This window comes from Acomys minous (assembly GCF_964271855.1).
Source record: "Acomys minous genome assembly, chromosome: 5".
In the NCBI taxonomy this organism is placed as follows: domain Eukaryota; kingdom Metazoa; phylum Chordata; class Mammalia; order Rodentia; family Muridae; genus Acomys; species Acomys minous.
In genome coordinates, this window is record NC_140494.1 from 72,941,802 (window position 1) to 72,967,549 (window position 25,748).

At 43.1% G+C, this 25,748-nt stretch overlaps 1 protein-coding gene across 2 annotated transcripts in view; it reads right to left on the bottom strand.

The window, feature by feature from the left end:
- ARHGAP42 (Rho GTPase activating protein 42) overlaps nucleotides 1-25,748 on the bottom strand; it is a 234,145-nt gene that overhangs the window by 140,753 nt on the left and 67,644 nt on the right. For both annotated transcript variants that reach the window (XM_084783140.1, XM_084783139.1), the window contains exon 3: nucleotides 5,619-5,680. In XM_084783140.1, the coding sequence (XP_084639266.1) occupies nucleotides 5,619-5,680 (62 nt within the window). The remainder of the gene's footprint in view (nucleotides 1-5,618; nucleotides 5,681-25,748) is intronic.

Below are 25,748 nucleotides of genomic sequence, written 5' to 3' on the forward strand. Positions count from 1 at the left end.
GGCTTCCAGATGTGCCATTACATTGCTTATATGGGATGTTTCCAATTTCTTTATAAAGGCACTTAGTGCTATGAATTTTCCTCATAGCACCACTTTCAATGTATCCCACAGATTTGGGTATATTGTTCTTTCATTTTCCTTGAATTTCAGGAAATATTTTATTTATTTCTTTATTTTTTCCCTGACCCAAGTGTCTTTAAGTAGAGAGTTGTTTAGTTTCCATGTATGTGTAGCCTTTTTGTTATTTCTGTTGTTGTTGAAGTCCAGCTTTAGACCATGGTGATCTCACAGGGTATAAGGTAGTATTTCAATCTCTTTGAATCTTTTGAGGCTTGCTTTGTGACCTACTATATGATCAATTTTGGAGATGGTTTCATGAGATGCTGAGAAGAAGGTATAATCCTTTGTGTTTGAGTGAAAAGTTTTATAGATATCTGTTAGATCCATTTGATTCATGACATTGGTTAGTGTCCTTATTCTTGGTTTAGTTTCTGTTTCACTGACCTATCCTTTGGTGAAAGTGGGGTATTGAAGTCTCCCACTATTAATGTGTGGGGGTCGATATGTGGTTTAAGCTTTGTTAATAGTTCTTTTACAAATGTGGTTGCCCTTGTATTAGGAGCATAGATGTTTAGAATTATGATGTCCTCTTGGTTGACTTTACCTTTGATGAGTATGAAGTGCCTTCTTCATCTTTTTTGATTAATTTTGGGTAGAAGTCTATTTTAGTAGATATTAGATTGGCTACACCCAGCTTGCTTCTTGTGTCTGTTTGCTTGGAATACCTTTTTCCAGCCTTTTTCCCCAAGTTAATGTCTATCCTTTCAGCTGAGATGTGTTTCTTTTTTTTTTTTAAGATTTATTTATTTATTAGTATGTATACAGTGCTTTGCTTGCACATACACCTGCAAGCCAGAAGAGGGTACCATATCACATTACAGATGGTTATGAGCCACCATGTAGTTGCTGGGAATTGAACTCAGGACCTTTGGAAGAGCAGGGGGCGCTCTTAACCACTGAGCCATCTCTCCAGCCCCAAGATGTGTTTCTTGAATGCAGAAGAATGTTGGGTCTTATTTGTGCTTCCATTCAGTTAGTCTGTGCCTTTTTGTTGGAGAATAGAGACCATTGATGTTGAGGGATATGAATGACTAGTTACTGTTAATTCCCTTGATTTTGATGTTGGTTTCATTAGAGTGTTTGTGTTGTTATGTTTTTGCAATGGTGTAGTTATCTATTTCCTGTGTGATTTTGGTTGTAGCTTGTCACTTTGGTTTGGGGGTTTCTTTCTAGTAGCTTCTATAAAGCCGGATTTGTGGATAGGTACTGTTTGAATTTGGTTTTGTCATGGACTATCTTGTTTTCTCCATCAATGGTTATTGATAGTTTCATTGGGTATAGTAGTCTGGCCTGGCATCTGTGGTCTCTTAGGGCTTGCAGGACCCCTGTCCAAACCCTTCTGGCTTTTATGGTCTCTGCTGAGAAGTTTGGTGTAATTCTGATAGGTTTCTCATTATATGTTACTTGGCCCTTTTCCCTTGCCACTTTTAATATTTTTTCTTTGTTCTGTATATTTTGCGTTTTTATTATTATGTGGTGAGAAGATTTTCTTTTCTGGTCTATTCTATTTGGTGTTCTGTCGGCCTCTTGTATGTTTATATGCATCTCCTTTTTTAAATTTGGGGAAATTTTCTTCTATGATTTTGTTGAAGATATTTTCTGGGCCTTGGAGTCAGGCATCTTCTCTTTCCTCAATGCCTATTATCCTCAGGTTTCATCTTTTGATGGTGTTCTTGATTTCTTGGATGTTTTGTGTCAGGAATTTTTCAGATTTAGCATTTTCTTTGATGGTTGCTTCAAGTTCTATGATTGTATCTTCTAGGCCTGAGATTCATTCCTCCATTTCTTGGATTCTGTTAGAAAAGCTAACCTCTGTGTTGCTGGCTTTCTTCTCTAAGGCCTCTTGTTCCCATTTTTCTTCTGTCTGTGCTTTTATCATTGTTTCCATTTTCATCTTCAGATCTTGAACTGTTTTATTGATTTAATTCATCTGTTTGTTTTTGTTTTTTGTTTTTGTATTTTCCTGAATTATTTCCAGTGTCTCTCTATAGGCCTCTTTTATGTCTTCAGCCTGTTTGGTTGCATCTTCCTACATTTGTTTATGGATTTTATTTCTTTTTTCCATTATCATCTTTATTACTAAGGATTTGAGGTCATTTTCTTGTATTTCAACTGTGTTTGAGTTCTCAGGATTGCTTTCTTTGGTATTGCTAGCATCTGGAGATGCCGAATTGTTTTGGTTTTCTTACGCTGGTTTCTCATTATATAATGTTTCTCAACATATAATGAGAACACAATTGTTTGTGTTCTTATGCTGTCCTTTAGTCATCTTGGTGTCTCTGATGTTGGGAGGTAGATTCTTGTGTCCTTCACTACTATTCTCCCATTCTTGCAGTCTGTGGCTCCCAGTTCAGTCCCTTGTCTCCATGCAGTAGATCAGATACAGTGCAGGTTAGGTGCCGCCATCTTGAGAAACCTCAAGTATGTGTACTCTTAACAGTGAAAGGCAGATGCTGGGGCAATGGTGGAGAGGACGCATTAGCTGGGACTGAACGACAGAAGCGATGTCAAACCGGACATGGCAGGTCACATTTGTCATCTCAGCCCTGCTATGGCAGATGAAGGACAGAGTCAGAAGAACTCTCAGAAGCTCCGGGTCAGCTCGCCAGGTGTACACGGGGTTGGAAAAAGACCAACTGCCATGGTTGTCCTCTGGCCTCTATGCATGGGCTAACACTCACACACATAGGAGCGTGCACATACATACAAACACAGCACAGAGAAAACAGTGTGAAAAGGTAAAAGGTAAAAATTTCCAATATGATGTAGAGTTTACAAAGTAATGGCTACAAAGCCTACGAGACAAACAGTGAAGGAGAGAGACAAGAGGCCCAAGTGCTATGTACCTTTGGAAACCATCACACCACAAGCAATAAAATCCTGCTGAAGTTGCACTAAAGTAGCAAGTTAGAAAAGGACAATATATAATTATAAGGGAGAAAATTTCATAAAAAAGAGGAAGCACGTCACCTAGCATGTCTTGTTTTATATTTTTGGTTGTGATCCTAGTCTTTAGTGGCTGAGCCATCTCTCTGCTATGCATATCCTGTTTTAAATGTGTCACCATAGTGTTATCTGGGAGAAAAATGCCTTAAAATCATCCCTGATAGTCAGCAAATGTAAGTCAATAGACTAAATAAGTAGGTCTTGGGAAACAGGAAGGAATAGAAAGATTAGGTAACTATTTTCATATATCCACTTATGAATCTTAAAATTCAGCAGTTTTATGTATAACGATGAAAATAGCAACCATTATGACATCAGTCAGGAAAAAAAAATGCCCAAATGTTCCTGAAATATATTTTCAAGTTAATACCACCTTAGTCTTCTGTGGATTACCAGCCATGAGCAGAAATCATCTAACAATATATTACCGGAATTTTAGAGAGGAAAAGTACAACTTCACAAACACTCTTCTGAGCTAGCAAGGAACACACATGGACAGTTGGCCTTATCTCCTGTTTGTTGCCTTTCTTATACTCAAGCACAAGTGATGAAAGAGCAGTGAAATGCTTGGAGACTGCCAGCCGAGGGAGGCTTCGCTGGCTGACCATTATACAATCTCTATTCAGAGATATTTTTAGAATTTTAACTATCATTACAATTCTTAAGTCTTCTATAATACAAAGCAAGGTCTTTAATCACTGATACAATGCTCCATCACCCTAAAATTACATTTTGTTTCTTTTTGTGGTTTTAGCTATGTTTTGTTGTTGCTGTTGCTGCTGCTGCTTTCTAGTTTGTTTTACTTTTTTTTTTTTTTTAAGGATTTTTAAGACAGGGTTTCTCTCTGTAGCCATGGCTGTCCTGAAATTTATCTGTTGACCAAGCTGCCCTTGAACTCACAGAGATCCATCTGCCTCTGCCTTTGTGTTGGGATTAAAGGCATGTACCACCATGCCTGACTTGTTTTACTTTTTTTTTTCTTTTCCCTTTTCTTTTCTCTTTTTTGTTCTTTACATCTTTATTTTTGACAGTTTAAGAGCCAATGATGTGCCTCTGTAATGACTAAAAAACAATTCCGTTCAGAAAACAAAACAAAGCTGGGTGGTGGTGGCACACACCTTTAATCCCAGCACTTGGGAGGCAGAGGCAGGAGGATCGCTGTGAGTTTGAGGCCAGCCTGGTCTAAAAAGTGAGTCCAGGACAGTCAAGGCTACACAGAGAGACCCTGTCTCAAAAAACCGAGAGAGAGAGAGAGAGAGAGAGAGAGAGAGAGAGAGAGAGAGAACAAAACAAAAAAGGCCCCACAAAATAAGCTTATCTCATTGTACATTATCTCCACAAGATTAGGCACTTTGACAGAGGCAAGATTCTTGGTGTGAGCCATAGGTACTTTTTGTAGAGTGCTGCCAATTCTGATTTTGAAGGTAGGCATTAGAGTCTTCAGATTGCTTATTCATCAACCTTATATTTCTGGCCCTTGTTTTCCTTTCTAAGACAGGGTCTCACTGTGTATCTCAGGATAGCTTAGAATTTATTTTGTGAGCAAGCCTTGAACTGAGTACTAGGATTAAAATTGTATTTTGAGTAAAGAAATGCATTACCAATAATTGTGCTCTAACATTTTACATAAGCTAACCTATTATCCTACAAACATTTTATCCCCATTTTTTTCCAGCTAGCAAAATCTTGCCAGCTGTCACAACCCCCTCAGTTGTCACCATTTTAAAAGTCTCATGCTAACAATCTAATAACATAAAGTTTTCTTCCATAAATTATTGTCCCAGGATGTTTGATCCCTTTGTGAACCCAAGAGTGTGAACTGTAGAAACCTGTTTCTTGTTTGGTGTGATTCAGCTATAAGACACACCTTTAACCTAAGAGCTTTCAGTGAATAAGATTAATTATAGTTAACCCTATATGAGGAGATATAGCAAGAAACCAGCTGGCAGGGAATAAACAGAAAGGAGGGACAACGAAAGAAGGGTATTCAAGACAGCTTTGGATTTTTTCCTTCTGGGACATGAGTTGAGTAGAAGCGCTTTTTCTTTCTGAGACAATGGCTGAGGAAGAAGTTCTGCTGGATGCTTTCTCTGCCTCTCAGAGCTAGCAGGTTTACATCCCAATATCTGGCTCCTGAATCTTTATTGGTAAAATCAAATAATTGGTTTTGTGTGTTCAAAACAATACATTATCTTTAAAGCTTAAAATAAAGCTGTTATAACATCATTCCTGCAGTAATATGACCCATGAATATTTGTTGACAAAGAATGGATTCTTACTGGAAAGTTCCTTCAATAATTTCAATTTTCATAACAGTTAAATGACAAATAAAATAAAGATAATTTATATCTGTTGGGCAAATGAAATAAAAAAATGGTTCATGCTATTAGTAATACTAGAAATTACAGTCACAAATCTTTTCAAAATTACTTGCAGCATTTACTTTGTGTTTCTGGTCATAAGATACTGTATGGTTATCTAATTCTGATTTACTCCTTCTTCTGGCATGCTCAAAGAAGGAAGGATTCATAAGAAATAAGGAACAAACGTACCAGTCTACGCCTTTCTTCTTCCACAGCAATAAGCAGCCTTGCGAATTCTTTCAGCGACTGAGCTATTTAAAGGCAAGACAGAAAGCAAAGCATTAATCCTCCTTTGGGGCTAACATTTAATTACATAGAAGCAGCACTACAATGAAGCTAGTTATTAATTTGTATATCTTATGTTGTGTGGTTTTGTCTGTGTATCCATAGAAGCCTGTCTAGTGTAAGAGGCTAGTGAGCAATGGCTGTGGGTGAAAGATGCTTGTTTTTCTGTGAGCCACAAAGTCAAGTGTAGAAGTTGGTCTACAAAGATCTTAACATGAATACAGACTATATATTTAATATATGAAAGTTATATTTAAATAGTTCTGAATCTCTTTCAACAGTGATCTGTGGATATAAAACATTTTTAAAGTCTATAAAAAGGAATAACCCAGGCTGAAAAGATGGCTCTGTGGGTAAAAGCACTTGCTGTGTGAGCCTGAGGACTTAAGTTTGGATCAAAGCTCTTCTCACCTCAATTAGAGTAATGGAGATAATTTCCCACAAGAATGCTCAGTGAGTGGTCCATCTCCCAGATGAGTCTAGAGTTTGTCAAGTTTCCAATTAACACTTTAAAAATAGGTGGCCAGTGGAAAAAAGGGAAGGAAGGAAGGGAGGGAGGGAAGGAGGGAGGGAGGAATAAAGGAAGGGAGGGAGGGAGGGAGGAAAGAAGGAAGGAAGGAGGGAATAAAGGAAGGAAGGGAGGGAGGAAAGGAGAGAGGGAGGAATAAAGGAAGGGAGGGAAGGAGGGAGGGAGGAAAGAAGGAAGGAAGGAGGGAATAAAGGAAGGAAGGGAGGGAAGGAGGGAGGAATAAAGGAAGGAAGGGAGGAAAAAAGGAAGGAAGGATGGAGGGATGGATGGAAGGAAGGAATAAAGGAAGGAAGGGAGAAAAAAGGAAGGAAGGAAGGGAGGGAGGAAGAAAGGAAGGAAGGAAGGGAGGGAGGAAGAAAGGAAGGAAGGAAGAGAGAATAAAGGGAAGGAAGGAAGGGAGGGACAAAGGAAGGAAGGAAGGGAGGAAAAAAGGAGGGAGGGAGGAAGGAAGGAAGAAAAATAGGAAGGAGGGGAGGAAGGAAGGAAGGAAAAGGGAAAGCAAAGAGAAAGGAAAGGGGGATAAAGAGAAATTATAGCCAGTTACAAATTCAGAAAACAAAGATACACATAACATAATAGTATTAAACTAGCCATGTCAGAAGTAAAACACTCACTCATTATAACATGAATATTAAAATTAACTGTTAACTGAATTACAGTGCTGTGTTGAAGAATAGAAGGATGGTATAGCTATTTGGAACCAGGACACATGACAAAATAGAATGTCAAGAGGTAGTACCTAAGAACAAAAATCCAGGGACAGCAGGACAATCATGGTCTTGAAAAACAAAACCAACCAACCAACAACAACAAAAATTATAAGAAATGGTGGGCTCTGAAGTGGGCTTTGGGAGTAAATACAAGCAGTGAAAATGGCAGAAACAGAAACTTCTAGTTTTTGTTAAATTTAACAAACTCTATAATTCTTAAAACAAATAACAAAAAAGGGTGATCATACAAGTTCTTTCTTTTCTTTTCTTTTCTTTCTTTCTTTTTTTTTTTTTTTATTCAGAGACAGGGTTCCTCTGTGTAGCCTTGACTGTCCTGGACTCTCTTTGTAGACCAGGCTGGCCTCGAACTCACAGAGATTCTCCTGCTTCTGCCTCCCGAGTGCTGCAAATACAGATGTGCATCACTGTGTCCTGTATTATACTCTAACAGGATAAAGCCAAAAGGGCCCAAGTGGCAAATGATAGAGCTTGTCAAAGTTAAATCATATCTACCACAATCAGGCTGGTGCAGAACCCTGAAACAAACAGGCCTTTGCTTAAGAATTCGCAGCAGCTGCTCAGACCCTCTGGCCTGTGGGTGAAAGCACTTGCTGTGTGAGCCTGAGGACCTAAGTGACCACAGGCCCCTGGGTACCCTCCCCTACCCCGAGACACCTGGCTGGTGCCCGCAGGCTCCGCAGGGAACCCGCTAAGGTACAGGTGCTTTAGGCAGGAATAAGAGGTAGCCCGGGTTCTCCTTCGGCCTCCTTTTGCCTTTGTTCAAGAGAGTGATGACATTTTATACCACACTTGAACTGGTCTGTTTCCCATATAAATACTATTTATAAACTCGGCAAGACAATAGCTGATTATAATGCAAATGTCTGAGAAGACAAATTTTAGTGTACACAGTGAATTGAACGTCTGGTTCCCTACAACAAAACCCACCAGCCTCCAGTTCTTTTTGGGAACTGAATCCAATCTGACAAATTTTGTTCCCTCTTTTTCTTTTGTTGCCTTTTCAGGGAAAAATCTTAAAACAAACAAAACGCAAAAGAACTAAACTTGGTTTGTTTGGGGTTTTTTTTTCCCCTCAAATACTATAAAGCTGGTTCTACTTTTAAAATACATATTTTTGGTCCAAATGAAGATATTTGTGTTCTTTGAGAACGTAAACACATGGGAACACAGACCATTCATCTCTTAAACTGGTTGGTGGTCCAACAACTTTAGAGTCACGTGGCAAAAGCTTTTCTGACTCTATTTATAATGATCGTGGGGTACTGCATTAATAGCTTACTGAAAAACAGAAAGAGAACAAGAACCCCACAAAGTAAGCATAAAGGTCTCATGCCATCACGTAGACCACATTTAGAAGAACAGGCTCCTGAGGACCTCCAGGCACCCTGACAGCCTCAGAGCCCACCAGGAAGCAGGCAGAAGTGGGGTAGACCCAGATGTCTACTGTTCCTGGGCAGCCACAGAGAAAAAAGGACAGCGTTAGGACTCCTGGCACACAGGACCACACGTGGCAAGTGCTTCCTCTAAAATCAGGAACAAGACAAGAATGTCCAGGTTCACCATCCTTATTCAATATATACTTGCAATTTCAGCCAAAGTAACCAAGCAAGAGGAAAAAAAGAAAAGGGTTATAAATAAGGAAAGTGGGACACTAAACAAACCCTGTGTGCAGGTGACATGATTCTGTACTTAGAAAATCCTCAATGTGCTGACCGATGGCTCAGCCGTCAACAGCACTTGCTGATTTAGCAGAAAACCAAAGTTAGGTTCCCAGCGCCCACAGAAGAAGGCAACACACAAGCCTCGAGAGCTTCCGCTCCTGGGGAATGATTCCTTCATATGGCTTCCACAGGAAAACATGTGAGCGTGCACACAGACACAGAAATTACAGTCAATTTGATCTTTAAAAGGAACGAAAATCCTAAAGATGTCACTGAATTTTTCCTAGACCTGATCAATTGAGTAAAGCTGGAAGGATGCAAAGTCAGCACAGAGAAATGAGTAGCAGGCTGGCAATGTAGCTCAGCGGTGCAATATTGACCTGCATGAGCAGGGCCCTGGTTGCAAACCCCTTAACACACCACACACACACACACACACACACACACACACACAAACACACCACACAAACACCATACCCCCAACACACACAAAACACACAAACACACACACAAACAGACACACACACAAACACATACACACACAAATACCACAACACACACACACACACAAACACACACACACGTATGAACTAGCTTTCCTACGCATTGGCAAAAGCTGAGAATTAAACAGTCATGTTCAAAACAGCTTTTTTAAAAAAGTAAAAACTAGAAACAAACTTAAGAAAGAAAGTGGGAACAATCTCTAAAACTGAAAATTATGAATCACAGAAGGAAAGAAGTGAAGAAAGTACGAGAAGGTGGGAAGGCAACTCGCGGATACAGAGGATCAATCCTGTGCAAATGGCCGTTAGACTGAGAGAGACTTACACCCCTGCATGAAACATCCTCCCCGAAAATAGCAAAATATAAATCTTAAATTCAGACAGAAGTACAAATGCCCCCAATAGCAAAAGAGATCCTGAGCAAAACGGACAATGGGAGGGACAAAGGGGTTTTTTAAACTTTCAGTTTCATAGTACAATCCATTATTGCAAGCTACCTCATTGGAGTCTCGAGACAGTGGTCACATGTCATGTTACATCAAAAGACAGCGGTGAGTACATATATGGCCCCTTGGGTGCCTGGGCTGAGTGTAACTCCTCCATCTGACTGGTGTCACCCACACTGGGCCGAGCCTTCTCACACTCAAATCCCCTACGTACGTGCCTACAGTCCCACCTCACTGAGACTCTCCTAGGTTGTCAGCAACAATAGTTACCATTACAAAAAAGCTCAACCCAAGATGGATCAAGGACCTTCAGGTAAGAACCAAGATGCTGAAGCTGTCAGGAGAAACATGGGCTGACACTTCGATGCGTTGTGTGGCACAGATACAGATTCCGACAGCCATGGCCTTTGCAGGAAAATGGGTGGGGTCAGGCATCGTGCTGTGCAGATAAACCAGAAAGACAGACGCCCTACTCTTCCTCTTCTGGGTGGAAACAGGAATATTCTTTACCTTGAAGCCATCGGGGGACCGCTTGAGAGGGACAAGAGGGCAGCGATTGGGAGGGGAGAGGGGAGAGGGTAAGAGAGGGAACTTGGGAGGCGAGATCTGAACAAATGGCTTCTACAGGCATATGTGGAAATCACAGTGATGCCTATGAATATGCAGGACACATATACATCAAAAACAACTTATTAACCACTGCTTTAAGAACTGCAGGCAGCTTCTGTACCCCAGGCCTTGAGCAGGAGGCCTGGGACATTATTCCTCCAGCTCCCACAAAAGTGTCACCTAGGCAAAATCTAAAAAGATTGCTAATTATATAAAATGTAGAAATAACTGCTTCTGACCTTTCATATTTTATTTATTGATACGTAATATGAATATGAACAAAAATCCAGGTCCAGACTACCACTTAATGTAATAGTCATTACAGATTGTGACCCCACCTACTTCCATGATAGGAACTGACTTAGGGGAATTTTACAAAAATAATACTTAATACACGATGGGCTTTTCACCAGGAACACAGTGTGAAACTTTATGTTAGACCCTACCTCTGTGCACTATATCCAACTTACACGAATAAGAATATCAGCTCTTAGTTTCTGACATGTGAAATATCACAAAAAGATAAGCCAGATCCCTCGGAAAGCTATGCTTGTTATCTGGGTTGCTGTCACCCGCATACAATTTTCCTGGCTGCATTCACGGCAGATAACTCCCCTTTCCTGCCCATGCATAGCATGTGACAACTGGTGAACAGCCAAGAGTTTCCCATATAAATTTTAACTTTACAAAAGTGTTTGAGGTCACAGATACTGTTGCACACACTCCTTTCATCTCCACAGTCCTGGACAAGCACTCTGGGAGCTACTGAAGCCTGTTCTCCAGGTGTGGCTGTGAGAGACCATGTGAGTATGAGGAATGGCAAGAGTCCAACCCCTCCCGAGATGGTGATGGTGTGGAGTGATGGCCTGGACGTGTTTGCCAAAACCGCCCCCTCGCCAACGTTCCCCAGTGTCCCAAATGTCTTCTCCTAACCTAATCTTCTAAGCAAATTTTAAGCAATTAAGTTAAAATTTTAAGCTTAATTCCACCCAACCTTTTCTTTTTAAACTAGAAAACCTGTTTCGTGTCCAAAGTGAAAATGAGAGAGGCGAAGCCAGGTCTGGTGGCTCATCCCTGTCACCCCATCACTCCAGAGTCTGAGGCAGAGTATCACTGGGGGGGTTGAGGTGAGTTTGGGATACATGGTGAATTCCAGGACAGCCTGTGCTACCCAATGAGACTGCTCAGAAGCAAGCAGGGCTGTAGGTGTGCTCAACAGGGAAAACACTTGCTGTCCAGCCTGATGGCCTGGGTGCACTACCCAGGACTCACATGAAGGAAGGCCAAGATAAACACAGGTGTCCCTGGAGCTCCTCCCACATAATATATTAAATAAATGACAAATGAAAATTTAAAAACAAAGCAAAACTAGAGAGGAAGTGACCGCCTACCCAATGTTGACATGACACACTTGTACTCAGTGTTTCGAGTTCCCTTAGCATGGGCTTTACGTATTCTTAAACTGTGACAACAAAATGGAGGGTTAAGTTCTTCTTTCAGAAGTCTGTTCTCAATCTCAAACAGCACACATCCCCAAACCAAAGCAGAGATCACCAATTCAGTGGCACACACAACCACAGCCCGCCATGTCATCTTACTAGAGTAAGCACATCCCTCTTATGTGCTTGCCGGATGAGCAGTAGCCAAGATCTAAGTGAGCCATTTCATTGAGTCCCAAGGAAAAGCTTTAGAAGTGTATATAGGTCAGATCAAACCGAGGCAACTACATGGTTTAAGACCAGGTGAGAGTCCAGGAAGAGTCTACTTGCTGCCTGGAAGCAAGAAACAGGGCTGTGAAGGCCCACATCAGGAACACTCTGGACTGATTTTCACATACAGGATAAGACACAGCTAGGCGATGAACTGGGACAGGCGAGTTAGTTCTGTGTTCCTAAAACTGTCCATACCAAGAAAAGTAAAAATAGCATCAGTGTTCAAAGTCAAATGACTGTATGGTGCTCATGTGCCTGTATGCTACAAAGTCGAAGTCTCTGTGTGCCACACAGGTGTCTACATGTTACAAAGTGGAATTACTTACATGTAGCATGTGAGTCTGTATGTTCCAAGGTAGAAAGACTCTGTATGCACATGCATGTTTCTATGTTACACTGCAGACACATACAGGGATTTATAAAACATGGAATCTGGGGAACTCCTGCCAGAAACGTCTGCCGAGAGAATTTTATTTCTTTGCATTATTACAAAACTCAAGTGTAGCCCAGAAGTGCTGTCAGTTTCAAAAGGCTTTGACTGCTGATCAATTTAATCTCAGCACAGAGCAACAAACACGCCCTGCTTGGGGCACCCTCAAAGGGTAAAGACCCATGCCGTAAAACAGCTGGAGGTGATTAACAGTGGCTGTGCCCTTCCCGTTGGGTGTCTTTGGTCTTCGACTGTAATGACCCTCTCCAGTGACAGACCACCCACTTTGCCATGCTGACCTTATTTACAGCCACTACCCTAGTTGCTGTTTTCTGGGAGCCACAATACAACTTTCCACTCCATTTATAGTTTTAAATTCCACAGAAACCGGTCAGTCAGGCAATAGTGGCACACATCTTTAATCCCAGCAGAGGCAGAAGCAGGTGGATCTCGGTGAGTCCAAGGCCAGCCTGGTCTACAAAGTGAGTTCCAGGACAGCCAAGGCTGCACAGAGAAACCTTGACTTGAAAAAAATAAAAACAAAAACAAAAATCAACCAAACAAAAAAGTTCCACCCAGACCTGTTTCCAAAGCCATTAAATTGGTTCCTAACTAATAGTGAGGGTAGAGGGGAAGGTTGGAGCAGGAATATTAGTGACCCATATGACAAATGCTGGTGGGCCCACATAAATACCCATCAGCACTATGCATCACAGTCCTTTGGAATCCAAAGTCTGTCTGTCTGTCTGTCTGTCTGTCTGTCTGTCTGTCTGTCTGTCTCTCTCTCTCTCTCTCTCTCTCTCTCTCTCTCTCTCTCTCTCTCTCTCTCTCACACACACACACACACACACACACACACACATACACAAATATGAAAAGCATTTTAAGTAGTTTGATACTATGACATAGCTCCCTAATTAAGCATTAAATAACAATAAAGGCACAGCCTATGGATGAGCTGGATAGTAAAAGTGAACTTGCACCAAGCTGACCCGGCCCCCTGAATAGTCAGGAATGCCCTAGTCTCCATCTTAGGACTTGGCTTTTATAATCACTTGGTCCCAGCTGTGCTCAGATCACAACCCAGACTCCAAACAGGACCCACCAAGGAGTCCTCACGTGGAGTTCCTGGTTATCAGCCTTCCATTCATTGCCTTTGCCCATACTTCTCAGACATCTTTCAGGAGGTACAGCCTGTGGACCAGTATCTTTCTAAACTCCCTATTGCTTTCCTCATCATTTGGGCTCAGTCATCTCCGAGGTCCTCAAGCACCTATACCATCACTAAGCAGACCTATCAGTGTGCATCCTAACCATGCCTGCCACTGTACATCCCAACTGTAATTTATGACCAAATCTTGCATCGTTCAGTCTCTTCTGGTCTAACTCAACATTTGGTCCAGTTTCTATTACACTCACTACCAATAACATCTGGGCTCAAGAGAAAAATAAAATTAAAAAGGTAGAGACTTGATCTTTAGAGGGACCCTACTATAGACTGGAGATACAGCTCAGATGGGGCAGTCCTTTCCAGCATACGTTAGCCCTGGATTCTACCCACACCCACCCCTCCGCGGAACAGCAGAAAGCCAGCCTGGTGGTGCATGCCTGGCATCCCAAAGGCGGAAGGAGCAGAGAAGATATCTTCAGTGAGTTTGGGGACATATGAGACTATCTCGGGGGCGGGGGGGGGGTTGCTGTTACTGCTCCTTATTATCAGTATTATTTGTAAAAATTTAGGAAAGTGTCTTTCCTCCAAAGAGAAACATGACAATGGGTGTCCAGAAATAATAACGCTATGCTATATACTCAATGGTTTTTGCCCTTAGTAAACTCTGTTTGCACAAAGAGCCTTTTAAATAAGCCCCAACATTGAAAGTACCAAGCAGGCTGCAGAGATGACTCAGTAAATAAGAGCATGGCTGCTCTTGCAGAAGACCTGGATTTTGTTCCCAGTGCCCCTGAGGCAGCTCACAGCCTCCTGGGACTCCGGCTCCAAAGACTCTAGCATCCCCTGCAGTCCCCACAGGCACTGGACTTCCTTGGTGCATGTACATACATACATGTGGGCAAAACACTCACATACATAAGATAAAATGAATAAATGTTAGAAAAAAGAAAATGCCCAACAGCGAGAGAAGTATGTTTGAGAGCCCAGGGGTGTGTGTGTGTGTGTGTGTGTGTGTTAGGCTTATATAAATATTTGTTAAATGTGCGTTTTACAAAATAACAAATGTTAGCAAATGAATATGTAGAAATATGAAGAGTAGCTTTCAATGCCATAGAATTAGTGGTCGTTTCAGCCGAGCTTTCCCTAGGCATCATCACACACATTACATGAGATTCTTCTAACAGCTTCAGAAGCCTGTCAGGTGATCTTGCCCAGCATTATGCATATACACCCACAAGTCACAGACTTTGTTTTCTTTCCAAGCACGCAGTAAGATACTGACAAAACTCAAGAACTTAGCGGAGCTTATTGCCTTGTTTGCAGTGTTACACCAACTAATTTAATGTCCACATGTTATGAAGCATTCGATTCACTTCATAGAGGAGAAAGAAAAGAAGGCTCGGCCAGTGGGACAGCTTAGCCCACGGCCACAGAAAGAATGAGTAAAATGAGTAGATATTTAACTTGACGGAGTCCAAACTCTTCCAGCCAACCATGACTGCAAGGCTGTGGGGACAGCACTGCCTGCTTGCCACCCTGCCAGGTTACAGGAGAGAACTGTCATCTTTAAAAGCAACATTCCCAGAGCATATTCAGAAGGTGACTAGGCACCAAGCTCCCAACCTCAGGGGACCCATCAGGAATGTGTTGATGGCAGCCACCCACTTAGCACATAGCAATAACCCCCTCCAGGCTTGCTGCCCTCGGAACTGACCTCCCACCTAGCAACAATCACATTCAAACTCCTCTGCACCCTGTTCTCCTACGATGCCCTCTGCAAGCCTCAATATCCTCTTCCCTGCCCAGCTCCACTGTCCCAAACCTCCCAACCACTGTGACCTCTTGGCTGTGAGCCACAAGGACGCTAAGAGTTCAAACTGTCTAACCCCTTTGGTTTGTGTTTCCGGCAATCCTTTTATTCAACCCTAGTTTACTCCAACTCTTATTTCCCACAGTGACTATCTCAAAAGAATGTTCCTTCTCAAGAACCCAACCCAAAATTCCCTTCATTCCCTCCAGATGCCCTGGCTTCCTGCTCCTCAGAGAGACATCAGTGAGTCCTGGTCAGCACTGTCCATTCTTCCACCTCCGGCCCTTCCCCTCTGGAGCAGGCAACCCACACTTTGAGCTTCTCCTCCCACCACAGCCCTGCTTTCTTGTTTCCCCCTCTCCCCTCCTCCTTTCCCCCTCTTTTCACCATCACTTCTCCCTCTTCACACAGTGCCCTCCTTTCCTCTCTGTTGCTGGATGAAACATCCCAAGGAAAAGCACCTGAAGAGGGAGAAAATGGTTTGGTCCAGCTTGCAAGTAACAGTCAGTTACTGAAGGAAGTCAAGGCAAGACTCAAGCAGGACATTGACGCAGACTCTACAGAGGAAGGCTTGCTGCTTGCTGGTTCTGTCAGGCTAATGCATAGCTCGCTTTCCTTATACAGCCCAGGACCACCTGCGCAAGGACTGGTTCCACCCACTGTGGACTGAGCCCCCCTATATGGATCAAGAAAATCTCCAGAGACATGCCAACAGATCCATCTGGCCTGGGCAATCCTTCACTTGAGACCTGTCCCTTTCTCAGGCAACTCTTGGCTGTGCCTGGGTAGCAGTTAACACTAACTATGTATTACATACTATCACAAAGCAGCCTACACTCCAAAGGGTGTAGGAGGAACAAAAGAAGACACAAAGACACGGGTGGGGAGAGGGGATTTACTTGCCTAAAGCCATACATAGCACTGTGTAAAACTCTACAATGCTTACCATACCTCATGAGAAAGTCACCTGTAAAACACACAAACCTGTCTGTGCTCTATGCATTTGTCAGATGGGTAAACTGAGCTACACCAGCTTAAAATCTCCACAGGCACAGAACTGACAATATCCACAGTTAAACTCTTTGACTCCACTTAGCTCCCCTGAAATGTAGACACTTGCCCACTATTGCAGGAGTAACCCCATCTTGCCAAGTCATTATACTAAGTTTAACAAGTCAAATTGCTGGCCTGGGAATGTCAAATGATGTGTATCAAAACTGAGCTCACAGTTAATGTTCCACCCCCAGGCCCCCTCCCCATCTAAACACTTATGTGGTTATAATTCACCGTCTACAACTCGACTGAAGGGTTATCTTCTCTTCTTCCCTCTATACATCCAGTCTCTCTCCTCTCCTCTTCTCGGCCCATACTCAAAAAGGTCTCCCATGAGCATCTGGGACACTAACCCATTTTAAGCTCAGAAGCCATAAGCGATCATCAGTGGGTACAAGGTTGTAGCTGGAGCAATTGCCCCACATGCAAAGTACCAGTCCTCAATCCCCAGCATGTGACCATATCAGTCTCCCTATAAGGATCCTTTGACTTTGTCACTTTACAGCTCAGAATGTCTGACAGGTAAATAAATTCCAAATTTCATACAATGAGCAATATGTGTGGCCTCCGTGACGTGGCCGTAAGCACCTGGTTCCATAGATCAATACAGGGTGCCATAATTTCTAGCCTTGGTTTTTTTACTTTGAAACTATTAAACATCCTCATATCCCACATTTCTTCTCTTTACATCTATGCCAAACCTGCATCTCCCCTAAGTATTGGGACCCAAATCAAATTACCTCCTCAATTGGCTAGGTCTTGGTGTCCCCAGCCACCACTACCTTCTCTGGTTTTGTTCACATTTAATCTGAAGCACTCCACTCAATCCAAATCCAGTACAAACCGTGCCTTTATATCATTTCAATTTGAAAGGCTGTTTTTGCTTTTTACAGTCCTGGGAAATTTTCAGAGCAGCCACATCTCTTATTTCTTCTAGGGGCATGCCTCAAAGAAAACTTTTTCTCAGGCTTCAAGTGAAAAGTGCCAGACTTCCCTCCAAGCATACAGCCTGTACAGCATTGGTCGCTATACTAATGTAGCCACAAAAAGCACATCTTGTGCCACCTCCAACCCAATCACCACCAAATCGTTGTGTCCATGACCAGCATGATTGATAAAACTATGAGTCATGTGATCCTGGGCTGAAGCCCCCAGAGATATTCCAGGGAGACACTGTGCCCTCCCCATGTCATCAGTCCATCACCCTTTGGTTAATTTAATGGATTGATCTCAAAATAATGGACAAAGACGATCTGCCAGGCCAGGGATGGGTGGGGTCATAAACATCCCACAAAACCCAAGATGTTTTCTTCCTCTTTCATAAATAGGTGAATCTTGTCTACAGGTTAGAGGCGAGCCTCATCCACTGGCAAGTTTTAGGCTGGCCAGAATGGCATAGGAAGACCCCCCATCTCAAGAATAAAAGGGAGAGAGGCCTTTAATTTCCATTTCCCTTGACTCCAACTTGAACAAAATACAGCTTTTGTAACAAAAAGCCAAAACAGCCACATGCCCTGTTCCCCAGGAAGAGACAACTGGTCTGTCTCACAGCTAAATGTACACGTTTTCTAGCCTTTGGCTCATGCCTTTCTCTCCATCACAGGATGGCTGCAGGGTTTGGGGGGATTAGATACCCCTCAGAATCTGGACGAAATATAATAAATCCATCTCCCCTCTACCATTTCTCTTTTTTATTTCTTTTAAAGTACAGAGAATATAGGTGGCTGGTTATAGACCTAATACCTGGTAACAGCTTCTCACAGCTGTGTCAGACTCCAAGGAACAAGATAAAACTCAAGGCTTGGAGACCCCCTAATCTTGGGGCACAGACTGCTCAGTTTATTCTGGTGAAAGGTACTCCAGAAATTTCTGAGACTGCAGATAAAATAAAAGGGAAGCTTTGTGTGAAGAACAAAAGGTTCAAACTATACTAAGCTGGTTTTCACCAGGACTGGGCCTCATACAGCCTGCCATCTTGCTTTCTTTAGGATGTGCTGGGGGCTGAACTAAGGGTTTTGTGCAAGGGAGGCAAGCGCCATTCCAGCTGAGCTACATCCTCAGCCCTTTGGTAAGATTTGTAAAGACCATTTCAACTTCTGTTATTGACACTTCTTTGTAGCATTCATCTGCACACCTCTGTAGGGAAGAATACCTTCAGTTGAGTTCCAAGTCCCAAGCATCACCTCAAAGCTCTTCTCCACAGCCCGAGCAATGCCAGCCTCAACTATATCCTTGCTGGAGAAACTGCTCCAAACCACGCCTCCTGCTTAGTAGTCGTGTAACCTAGACAGCTGTCTGTCCAGGCCTTACGTGTTAGGTCTGTTAGTGAACTGTGCTCTCCTTTCTCCCTCTGCACGGCTGACTTTCCCTAGTCATTTTCACTCTTGTGGCTTGCAGGATTCTCCATATGGTTGCCAACATCACCCATAAATTTATTGTTAATCTGCTTTGCACACTGATGCTTCTTCAGCTTCTGAATCAGACCTCCAAATCCCTCAGAGCTCCATAAGAATCTATTGAACGAGTAGCAAGTGAGCTTACAGTCTGTGCTCATGACCCAGGTGCCTAATACTGTAAGTTCAGAAGAACACTGTGCTTCTAAATCCAAAGGAGAGGGACAGCGAGCTGCTGCTGGCCTCACCAGGCCCTCTTCCCTCCTTAATAAACTAACACTGGGATTCCGTGAAACCATAGCAACGTTCCTGTGAGAAATATTTCCTGCTCACACACAAACAAAAGCAGTACGCACATGTGAAGCCCCATCTCACTATCTCCATGACCATAAAGGAAGAAAGGGAGTAAAAACTAGAAAACTCTACAACACATAACTTTCCAGACAGAAGTGCATAAGCTATTCCACAAGCAAGCAGCTGTGGTGTAACACCGTCATGGACGGTTGTATTAAGAGCTGATGCAGAGCTCATTAGCATCAGCAGCAGTGAAGTTAGACTTCACAAGCGGATGAAAAAGACACCAGTAAAAACAGGCAAATCTTTGAGAAACTCTTACAACAGAAATGCAGACTGCACCTGTCTCCTATGCAGACCTCCACTTGCTGAAAAGCCTTTGTCTTGGATGCTGGAACCAACAGTTCGGAGGTCAACGGCTCTTGATGCTGTTAGGATTGGACATTGTTTCCTAGCACCCGAGTCGGGTGGTTCACACTGCCTCTCATCCAGCTCCAAGAAATTCAACAGCCTCTTCTAGTCTCTGAGGACACTTGAGTACATGTGTACGGATGCACACATACACATCAATCAAAAACAAAGCAATACGTGCCTCTGTTATTAGACAAAAATCTGAAAGGCTTTAAAGTTCTAAGCAAACCATGTGCTTCCATTTCCTAGGACCACTCTAGTCACACACACAACCCAGAGCTTCTTGAGGTAGCTCTCCCTGGGAATGTGAGTATATACAATTGGGTGTTGACAGCTTGCACTTTGACCCAGCCTCTCACAGCCAATTGTCTTCTGGACCTGCATGCAGAAAACGGCCGAGTAAAATGTGAGAAAAGCTAGCTAGTGTGCAACAGCCTTCTTACATTTCCCATAAAGGTGCAGGCCACACTACCCTCAGGAAACACAAACACAATCATGTGACCTCTCTGATTAGTGCTTTGCAGTGGCTTCAGTGGCTTTAGGTAAAAATTGCCTTCCCAGACCCTGCACAAACCATTTTTCCTTGCCCTTCTCCTTCCCACCTCAGGGTCCTTGCTGCAGTTTGAATCTGAAAAGTCCCCTACAAGCTCTTGGTCTGAATGTTTGCTCTTCAGCTCGTGGAACAACTTAGGGCGGCCATGGGACTCCTAGTAGAGCACCAGAGGGCGGTCTTTAAGGGTTATAGACCAGCCCTTGGTTCCCGAGCTCTCTCAGCTTCATGGTCCATCGTGATGTGAGAAGCTGGTGCCACACACTCCCACTGCCATGCCCTTCATCCACTATGCCTTCCCGGGCAGCCAGACTGGAACCCACTCAATCTGTGAGCTACAATAAGTCCTGCTCCCCATAAGTTGTTTCCATCTGGTATTTTAATCGTTGATATATAAAAGTGGCTACTATAACCGCCACCTCTTCCCTTCCAAAGATCAAAGATGGCTTCCTTCTTCACCTAGCGCTTAAACAGTGGTGTGTCAGAGACGGCTTCCTTCAGGTTCCCGGCCACCCAGCCAAGACTGCTCTGTCTGTCTTGGATGTGCTCTCAGCACAGCCTAAGTCGCTCCTATAGCATTTGACACACTCAATGGAACTCTGATTTCACGGTAACTTTTACTGTTGTTTTCCCCCAATGACAATATAAGTATAAATGGGCCAAGCCTCTGAGGGAGCTTCCATCCTGGCTGCCTTTTAGGTCCTTATGAATAATGACTTTCACAGACAGGAAATGCAAGCACAGGCAAGTCTCAGAGCGGAGAGAGAAAGCTACAAAGCAGGTTTCTGATGCTAATAGTCTGGCTTTGGCATCTTGGTCTGAGAGAAGACAGGGAAACAACCGTTCTATTATTGTTCCCAGTAAGTCCTAGCTGCCACAGTGGCCATGCTTCAAGCAGTTTGGGCAGGGCAGGCCACCCAACTTTTTGACTCCCTGTCCATGGCCAAGAAATCATCACAATATTTGTTTGGGTTAAACTGTACCTTAGAGGAGATGAGTTTATATCCCCCAGAGTTTGCACACACTGTACGTTGCTGCATTCTACATTTTAGCTGACCCCTGCATTTATCTTGTGGTCTGATCTTTTTGGGGTTTTTGCTGAGGTTATTTTTGAGATATTTTCTAAGCATAGATGACAGTCCTTCTGGTCCTTTGCTACCCGTCTAAAACAGGCCTTCTTAAATCCATGTGCTGTCAGGCAAGGGGTATTGCCATCTTACCTTTGAGTTGATGCAGTGCATAAGGGAAAACGCTTGGATTACCCTCCATGGCCCTGTTCCCAAGGGGATGCACAAAGCTTAAAATACAACAAGTAGTCCATAAAAAAAAAACAGGAACCCATCTTCAATCTACTTTGAAGTTTGTCTTCATTTTTACAAACATTAGGAAACACACGTTTCTAACAGCTTGAGTACCTGCATAAGCATGGGCTACTTCCCCAAATTTAGAATCCCATACCTAAAACATCATGTTAGGTATATCTAAATTTGAGAAAGGGTCCCACTGGGTTACCCAAGCTAGTCTTTGTGGGAAAGATTAAGCTTTGTCACAGGTGGAAGCAATCTTGGAGGGCTTTACCCTTGGGGCACCCCATGAATACCTTGTGATAGACTTAGTGGAGCCATCCTGGGCCTGGAATTCAGGAAGCAGACCTGGGAACCCCACCTGGGCTATTGTTTTCCTAATTGACCCACAATGGGAGAAGGAGACCGCCCTTTCCACGTGACTGAGGGAGGTGGGGAGGAGAGAACAACAAGTTCAGGCCAGGGGAGAGCGCGTGAAGAGCAGCGACCAGGCCGGACCAGCACGCGGGCTAGAAAGACACCTAAGGACCCGTCCCATGGAAAGGATACCGGAAGGTTCACTCTTTTGTCCCTTTAACCTTTTTTTCCTTCTTGTGTATGCTAGTTGGGTTGTATAATAAAGTTTAAATGTTAAAAAACAGAGCCAACAAGTCTTGAACTCACAATCCTCTTGTCTCAGCTGCCAAAGTAGCTAGGATCATTGAATGTGCCACCATGCCCACGTAGCTCAGCTTTCAGTGTGACTGACTCTAAAAATTATGTTTACCTATCTTTAAGTGGCTTATTTCTCAGAAGGTTTCAGGGGCAGGACAAGGTGGCCAGTAATTCAACAACTATTAATCATCAGTTATAAACAGCTCTGAGAAGGTGTAGAAACTAGGGTCGAACTTAATTCCTTGAAACAGGTAGAGGAAACAGCCAAAGAATAAAATGCAACCACTTTCAATAGAATAAGACCACAAAAGAAACATGGTTTCAGAGAACTCCTGCACATCAATAGCAAAACCAACAAACAAAGGAAAACAACAACAAAACACCTTTTATTCAGACATGTGACCCTGCAAGCTTTCCTGGTGTTTTTCTTTCATTCAACCCTGAAATTAAGGAAAATAAACTAATTTTTAAAATGTTTCAAATAACTCTAGAATTTTTTGGTTTTGTTGCTTAATACAGATGAGCCTGGGACACACCTGTGAACCAAGCCCTTGAGAGGACTGGAACGTCAAGGCCATCCTTGCCCACACAGTGAGCTGCAGGCTAGTCTATGCTTCATGAGAACCTGTCTAAAAAATAAACCAATTACGGTAAAACAAAATAAATAAAATATAAATCAGACAGTGTGATCTTTCTCAAGTAGCATGCTCTCACTACCTTACAATCCTCTTCTAAGCTGTACTCAGCTATTTCCAGCCCTATTTGTGGGTGGTTCTGTTAAAGTATAAAAATAAGGGTGGTTTTTAAAAAAGGAGAAATGGAAAACAATAATTCAATTGTCCAACTGAGACCTATTAAAGAGTAAAATATGTTTCCTCCACAGAGTTCAAAAGAAAATGTTATTTGTATAAACAATCCAGGCTTTTGGAAGCAGTCCACCTTCAGGGAGACTTCCTGGTTCACATAGCCACACTTAAGGGGGCTGTAATGATGGTTTGTAAAACCTCACGGATTGTCTTCTGAACCAGCAAATGAGTAGGGAATCTTTTTCCTTGAATTCAATACAATATCCGAGTTTTCTCTTTTGAAAACTGTGGCTGAAAGTACTGTTGTCTTGGGTTTATGACACTTTTTTAAAAAGAGACCTCAAATCAGCACTCAGCAGGGTCAAAACCTGCCCAAGGAAAGTTCCCTGCTACAAACAGCTCCTCTTGAAATCCTTTAACCTCAGAGAGCAATTGTATGGGTGCCGATGTGTGGGTGGGTATTTGAAGCTGGTAGCCAACTGAAGAAAATATTTACAGAATTTTCAATCTTCAATAACTTAATCACCAGTTTATTTGGAAGAAAAAGTGGGCTCTTAAGTAGAAGAGATTCTGAATGTATAATAGCTCGGTTATTTTCTTTTTCTTCATCTGTATGTGCACGCAGTGTGTTCTCATGTATGTGTGCACATGCTCCTGCAAGCATGTATGTCCGCATGTGCAAGGCCCACAGTTAATGTTGGGAACGCTCCTACAGGCCTCTTTATTCTTTGAGGCAGGGTTTCTCAGTTGACTCCAGGGCTCAGGTATGGCGAATCTCTCTAGCCAGCTTCCTCGGGTATGGCGAGTCTCTCTAGCCAGCTTCCTCGGGTATGGCGAGTCTCTCTAGCCAGCTTCCTCGGGTATGGCGAGTCTCTCTAGCCAGCTTCCTCGGGTATGGCGAGTCTCTCTAGCCAGCTTCCTCGGGTATGGCGAGTCTCTCTAGCCAGCTTCCTCGGGTATGGCGAGTCTCTCTAGCCAGCTTCCTCGGGTATGGCGAGTCTCTCTAGCCAGCTTCCTCGGGTATGGCGAGTCTCTCTAGCCAGCTTCCTTGGGTATGGCGAGTCTCTCTAGCCAGCTTCCTCTAGGGACCCCTTCTCTGCACCCTCAGAGGCTGGAATTTCAGGCAGCCACCATGTCCAACGCATTTCTATGGGATCTGGGCATTGGAACTCTGGTCTTGTTTGTGTGGCACGAACTTTAGCTGCTGAGTCATGTCCCCAGCACACGCCTCTTAGAGTTTTTTTTTTTACATATACATTTATATTATTCCACATACATACAATAAACTACCTATAGCAAGAATAACCATGACACAATCAGGAATTACATAAATTTTACTTTCTTAGTGTTTTTGACTATTTGTATTTGTCAGCCTTGAAGAAAATATGTTTCCTATCTTGGTACATTTAAAATTCTGACTGTAAATCAATCTCCATCACATCTTGTCAGGGCAGCTCTCTATCACAAAGTGTTTCAACCCCTGGCAATACAGAGCAAGCTGCTGGTCAGGCTTCCCACCCTATTTGCACAGCACAAGGAAACCAAGCCTTTTCTAACTGCCTTGCTGAGAAATGTCTTCACTTGATCCCCTCGGGCCAGTCTTCAGTGATCCCTTGGGTCGGTCTTCAGTGATACCTCAGACCAGTCTTCAGTGATCTGTCAGGCACCAACCTCAGTACAGCTCATAGTAGAATTACTTCACTGCTGTACCACATAGGCCTTTGGCCCTAAAGAGATTATCAAATAATACATTTATACTTGGACAAAGCATGCAGACTTAAGCACACCCATTTAGCTGGGCGTGGTGGTACACACCTGTACTCTCTATACTTGGGAGGAGCAGGCAGGCCGATCCGGACGTCACGGTCATTTTTAGCCACACAGCGACTTCAAGACTAGCCTGTGCTTCATGAGACCCTGTCTCTGACAAAAGGAGAGCCAAGGAGAAGACTCAGCAGGTAAAGCCCTTTGCCTCCTGAGCCTGAGCGTATAAGTTCAACCCTTGGGACCCAACTCCATAGCATTGGACTCTGAAAGAAAACGAAAGTTGCCTACATGCAGCCTCATTTTTCAGTATAGTCTCCCGATGACAGAAGAGAAAGAACCAATCATAGGACCACCCCAGACAATGCTACATATAACAAAACTTGGCTCAGGTTCAAGCTAGCTCCTCCATTATGGCATAGTGTGTACTTGTGTACTACAAGGGGTAACTTGTTCTAAAGGCAACAAGCACTTCATTCTAAACAAGTAGGAGACAATAGTGACCCTCCTTATTAGGTGCACACATCTGTGTTCAAAACAGAATTAAACACAGGAACAGGAATGCACTGATCAGGTCAGAAACAATTAGATGTGCAAAACCAGAGTCTGCTCTGAGTCACCCAACTGCTTGGCTCCTTTCCCAACTAAGGGTTTGGCGCTGTAACCTTAATTGGCAGATGGCCGTGCTTTACCTATCTCCGACACAAGAATGCTCTGTTTAGGTGTGTCTAAATGAATGAAGTCCTCACCAAAAATATTTACCAGCAAACTGACTCTCCCTCTTGGTAAATGTTTAACTTTTGAATATAAATCTCATATCTTCCCAGACTTTCCTGAGAGTCTCTGAGAGTTGTCTGAAGGACACCGCAGGCTTACCCAAGCTGTTTATACACATCTGCACATGCACTGTCAGATGACTTCCAGGATTGCTCAGAACAAATAAATGCTGCCTCCTATTAAAGCCTAACAATGTACTGGCAGTACCTTGGCTTGACTAAAAATACCTGAATTTCTTTAAAGTCTAGACTGACTTTTTAAATATATAGAGAGACTGGGGCTTAGGAATTATTTCAAAGGCCAGAGAAATGGCTCAGTGGGCACAGCATTCGCTACTCAAGAGTGAGGATGTGCGCTTAAAGGAGCAGAGCCCATGTGAAAGTACAGCCTGGTGCTGCACACTTAGAATCTCAGAGCACTGCCTTC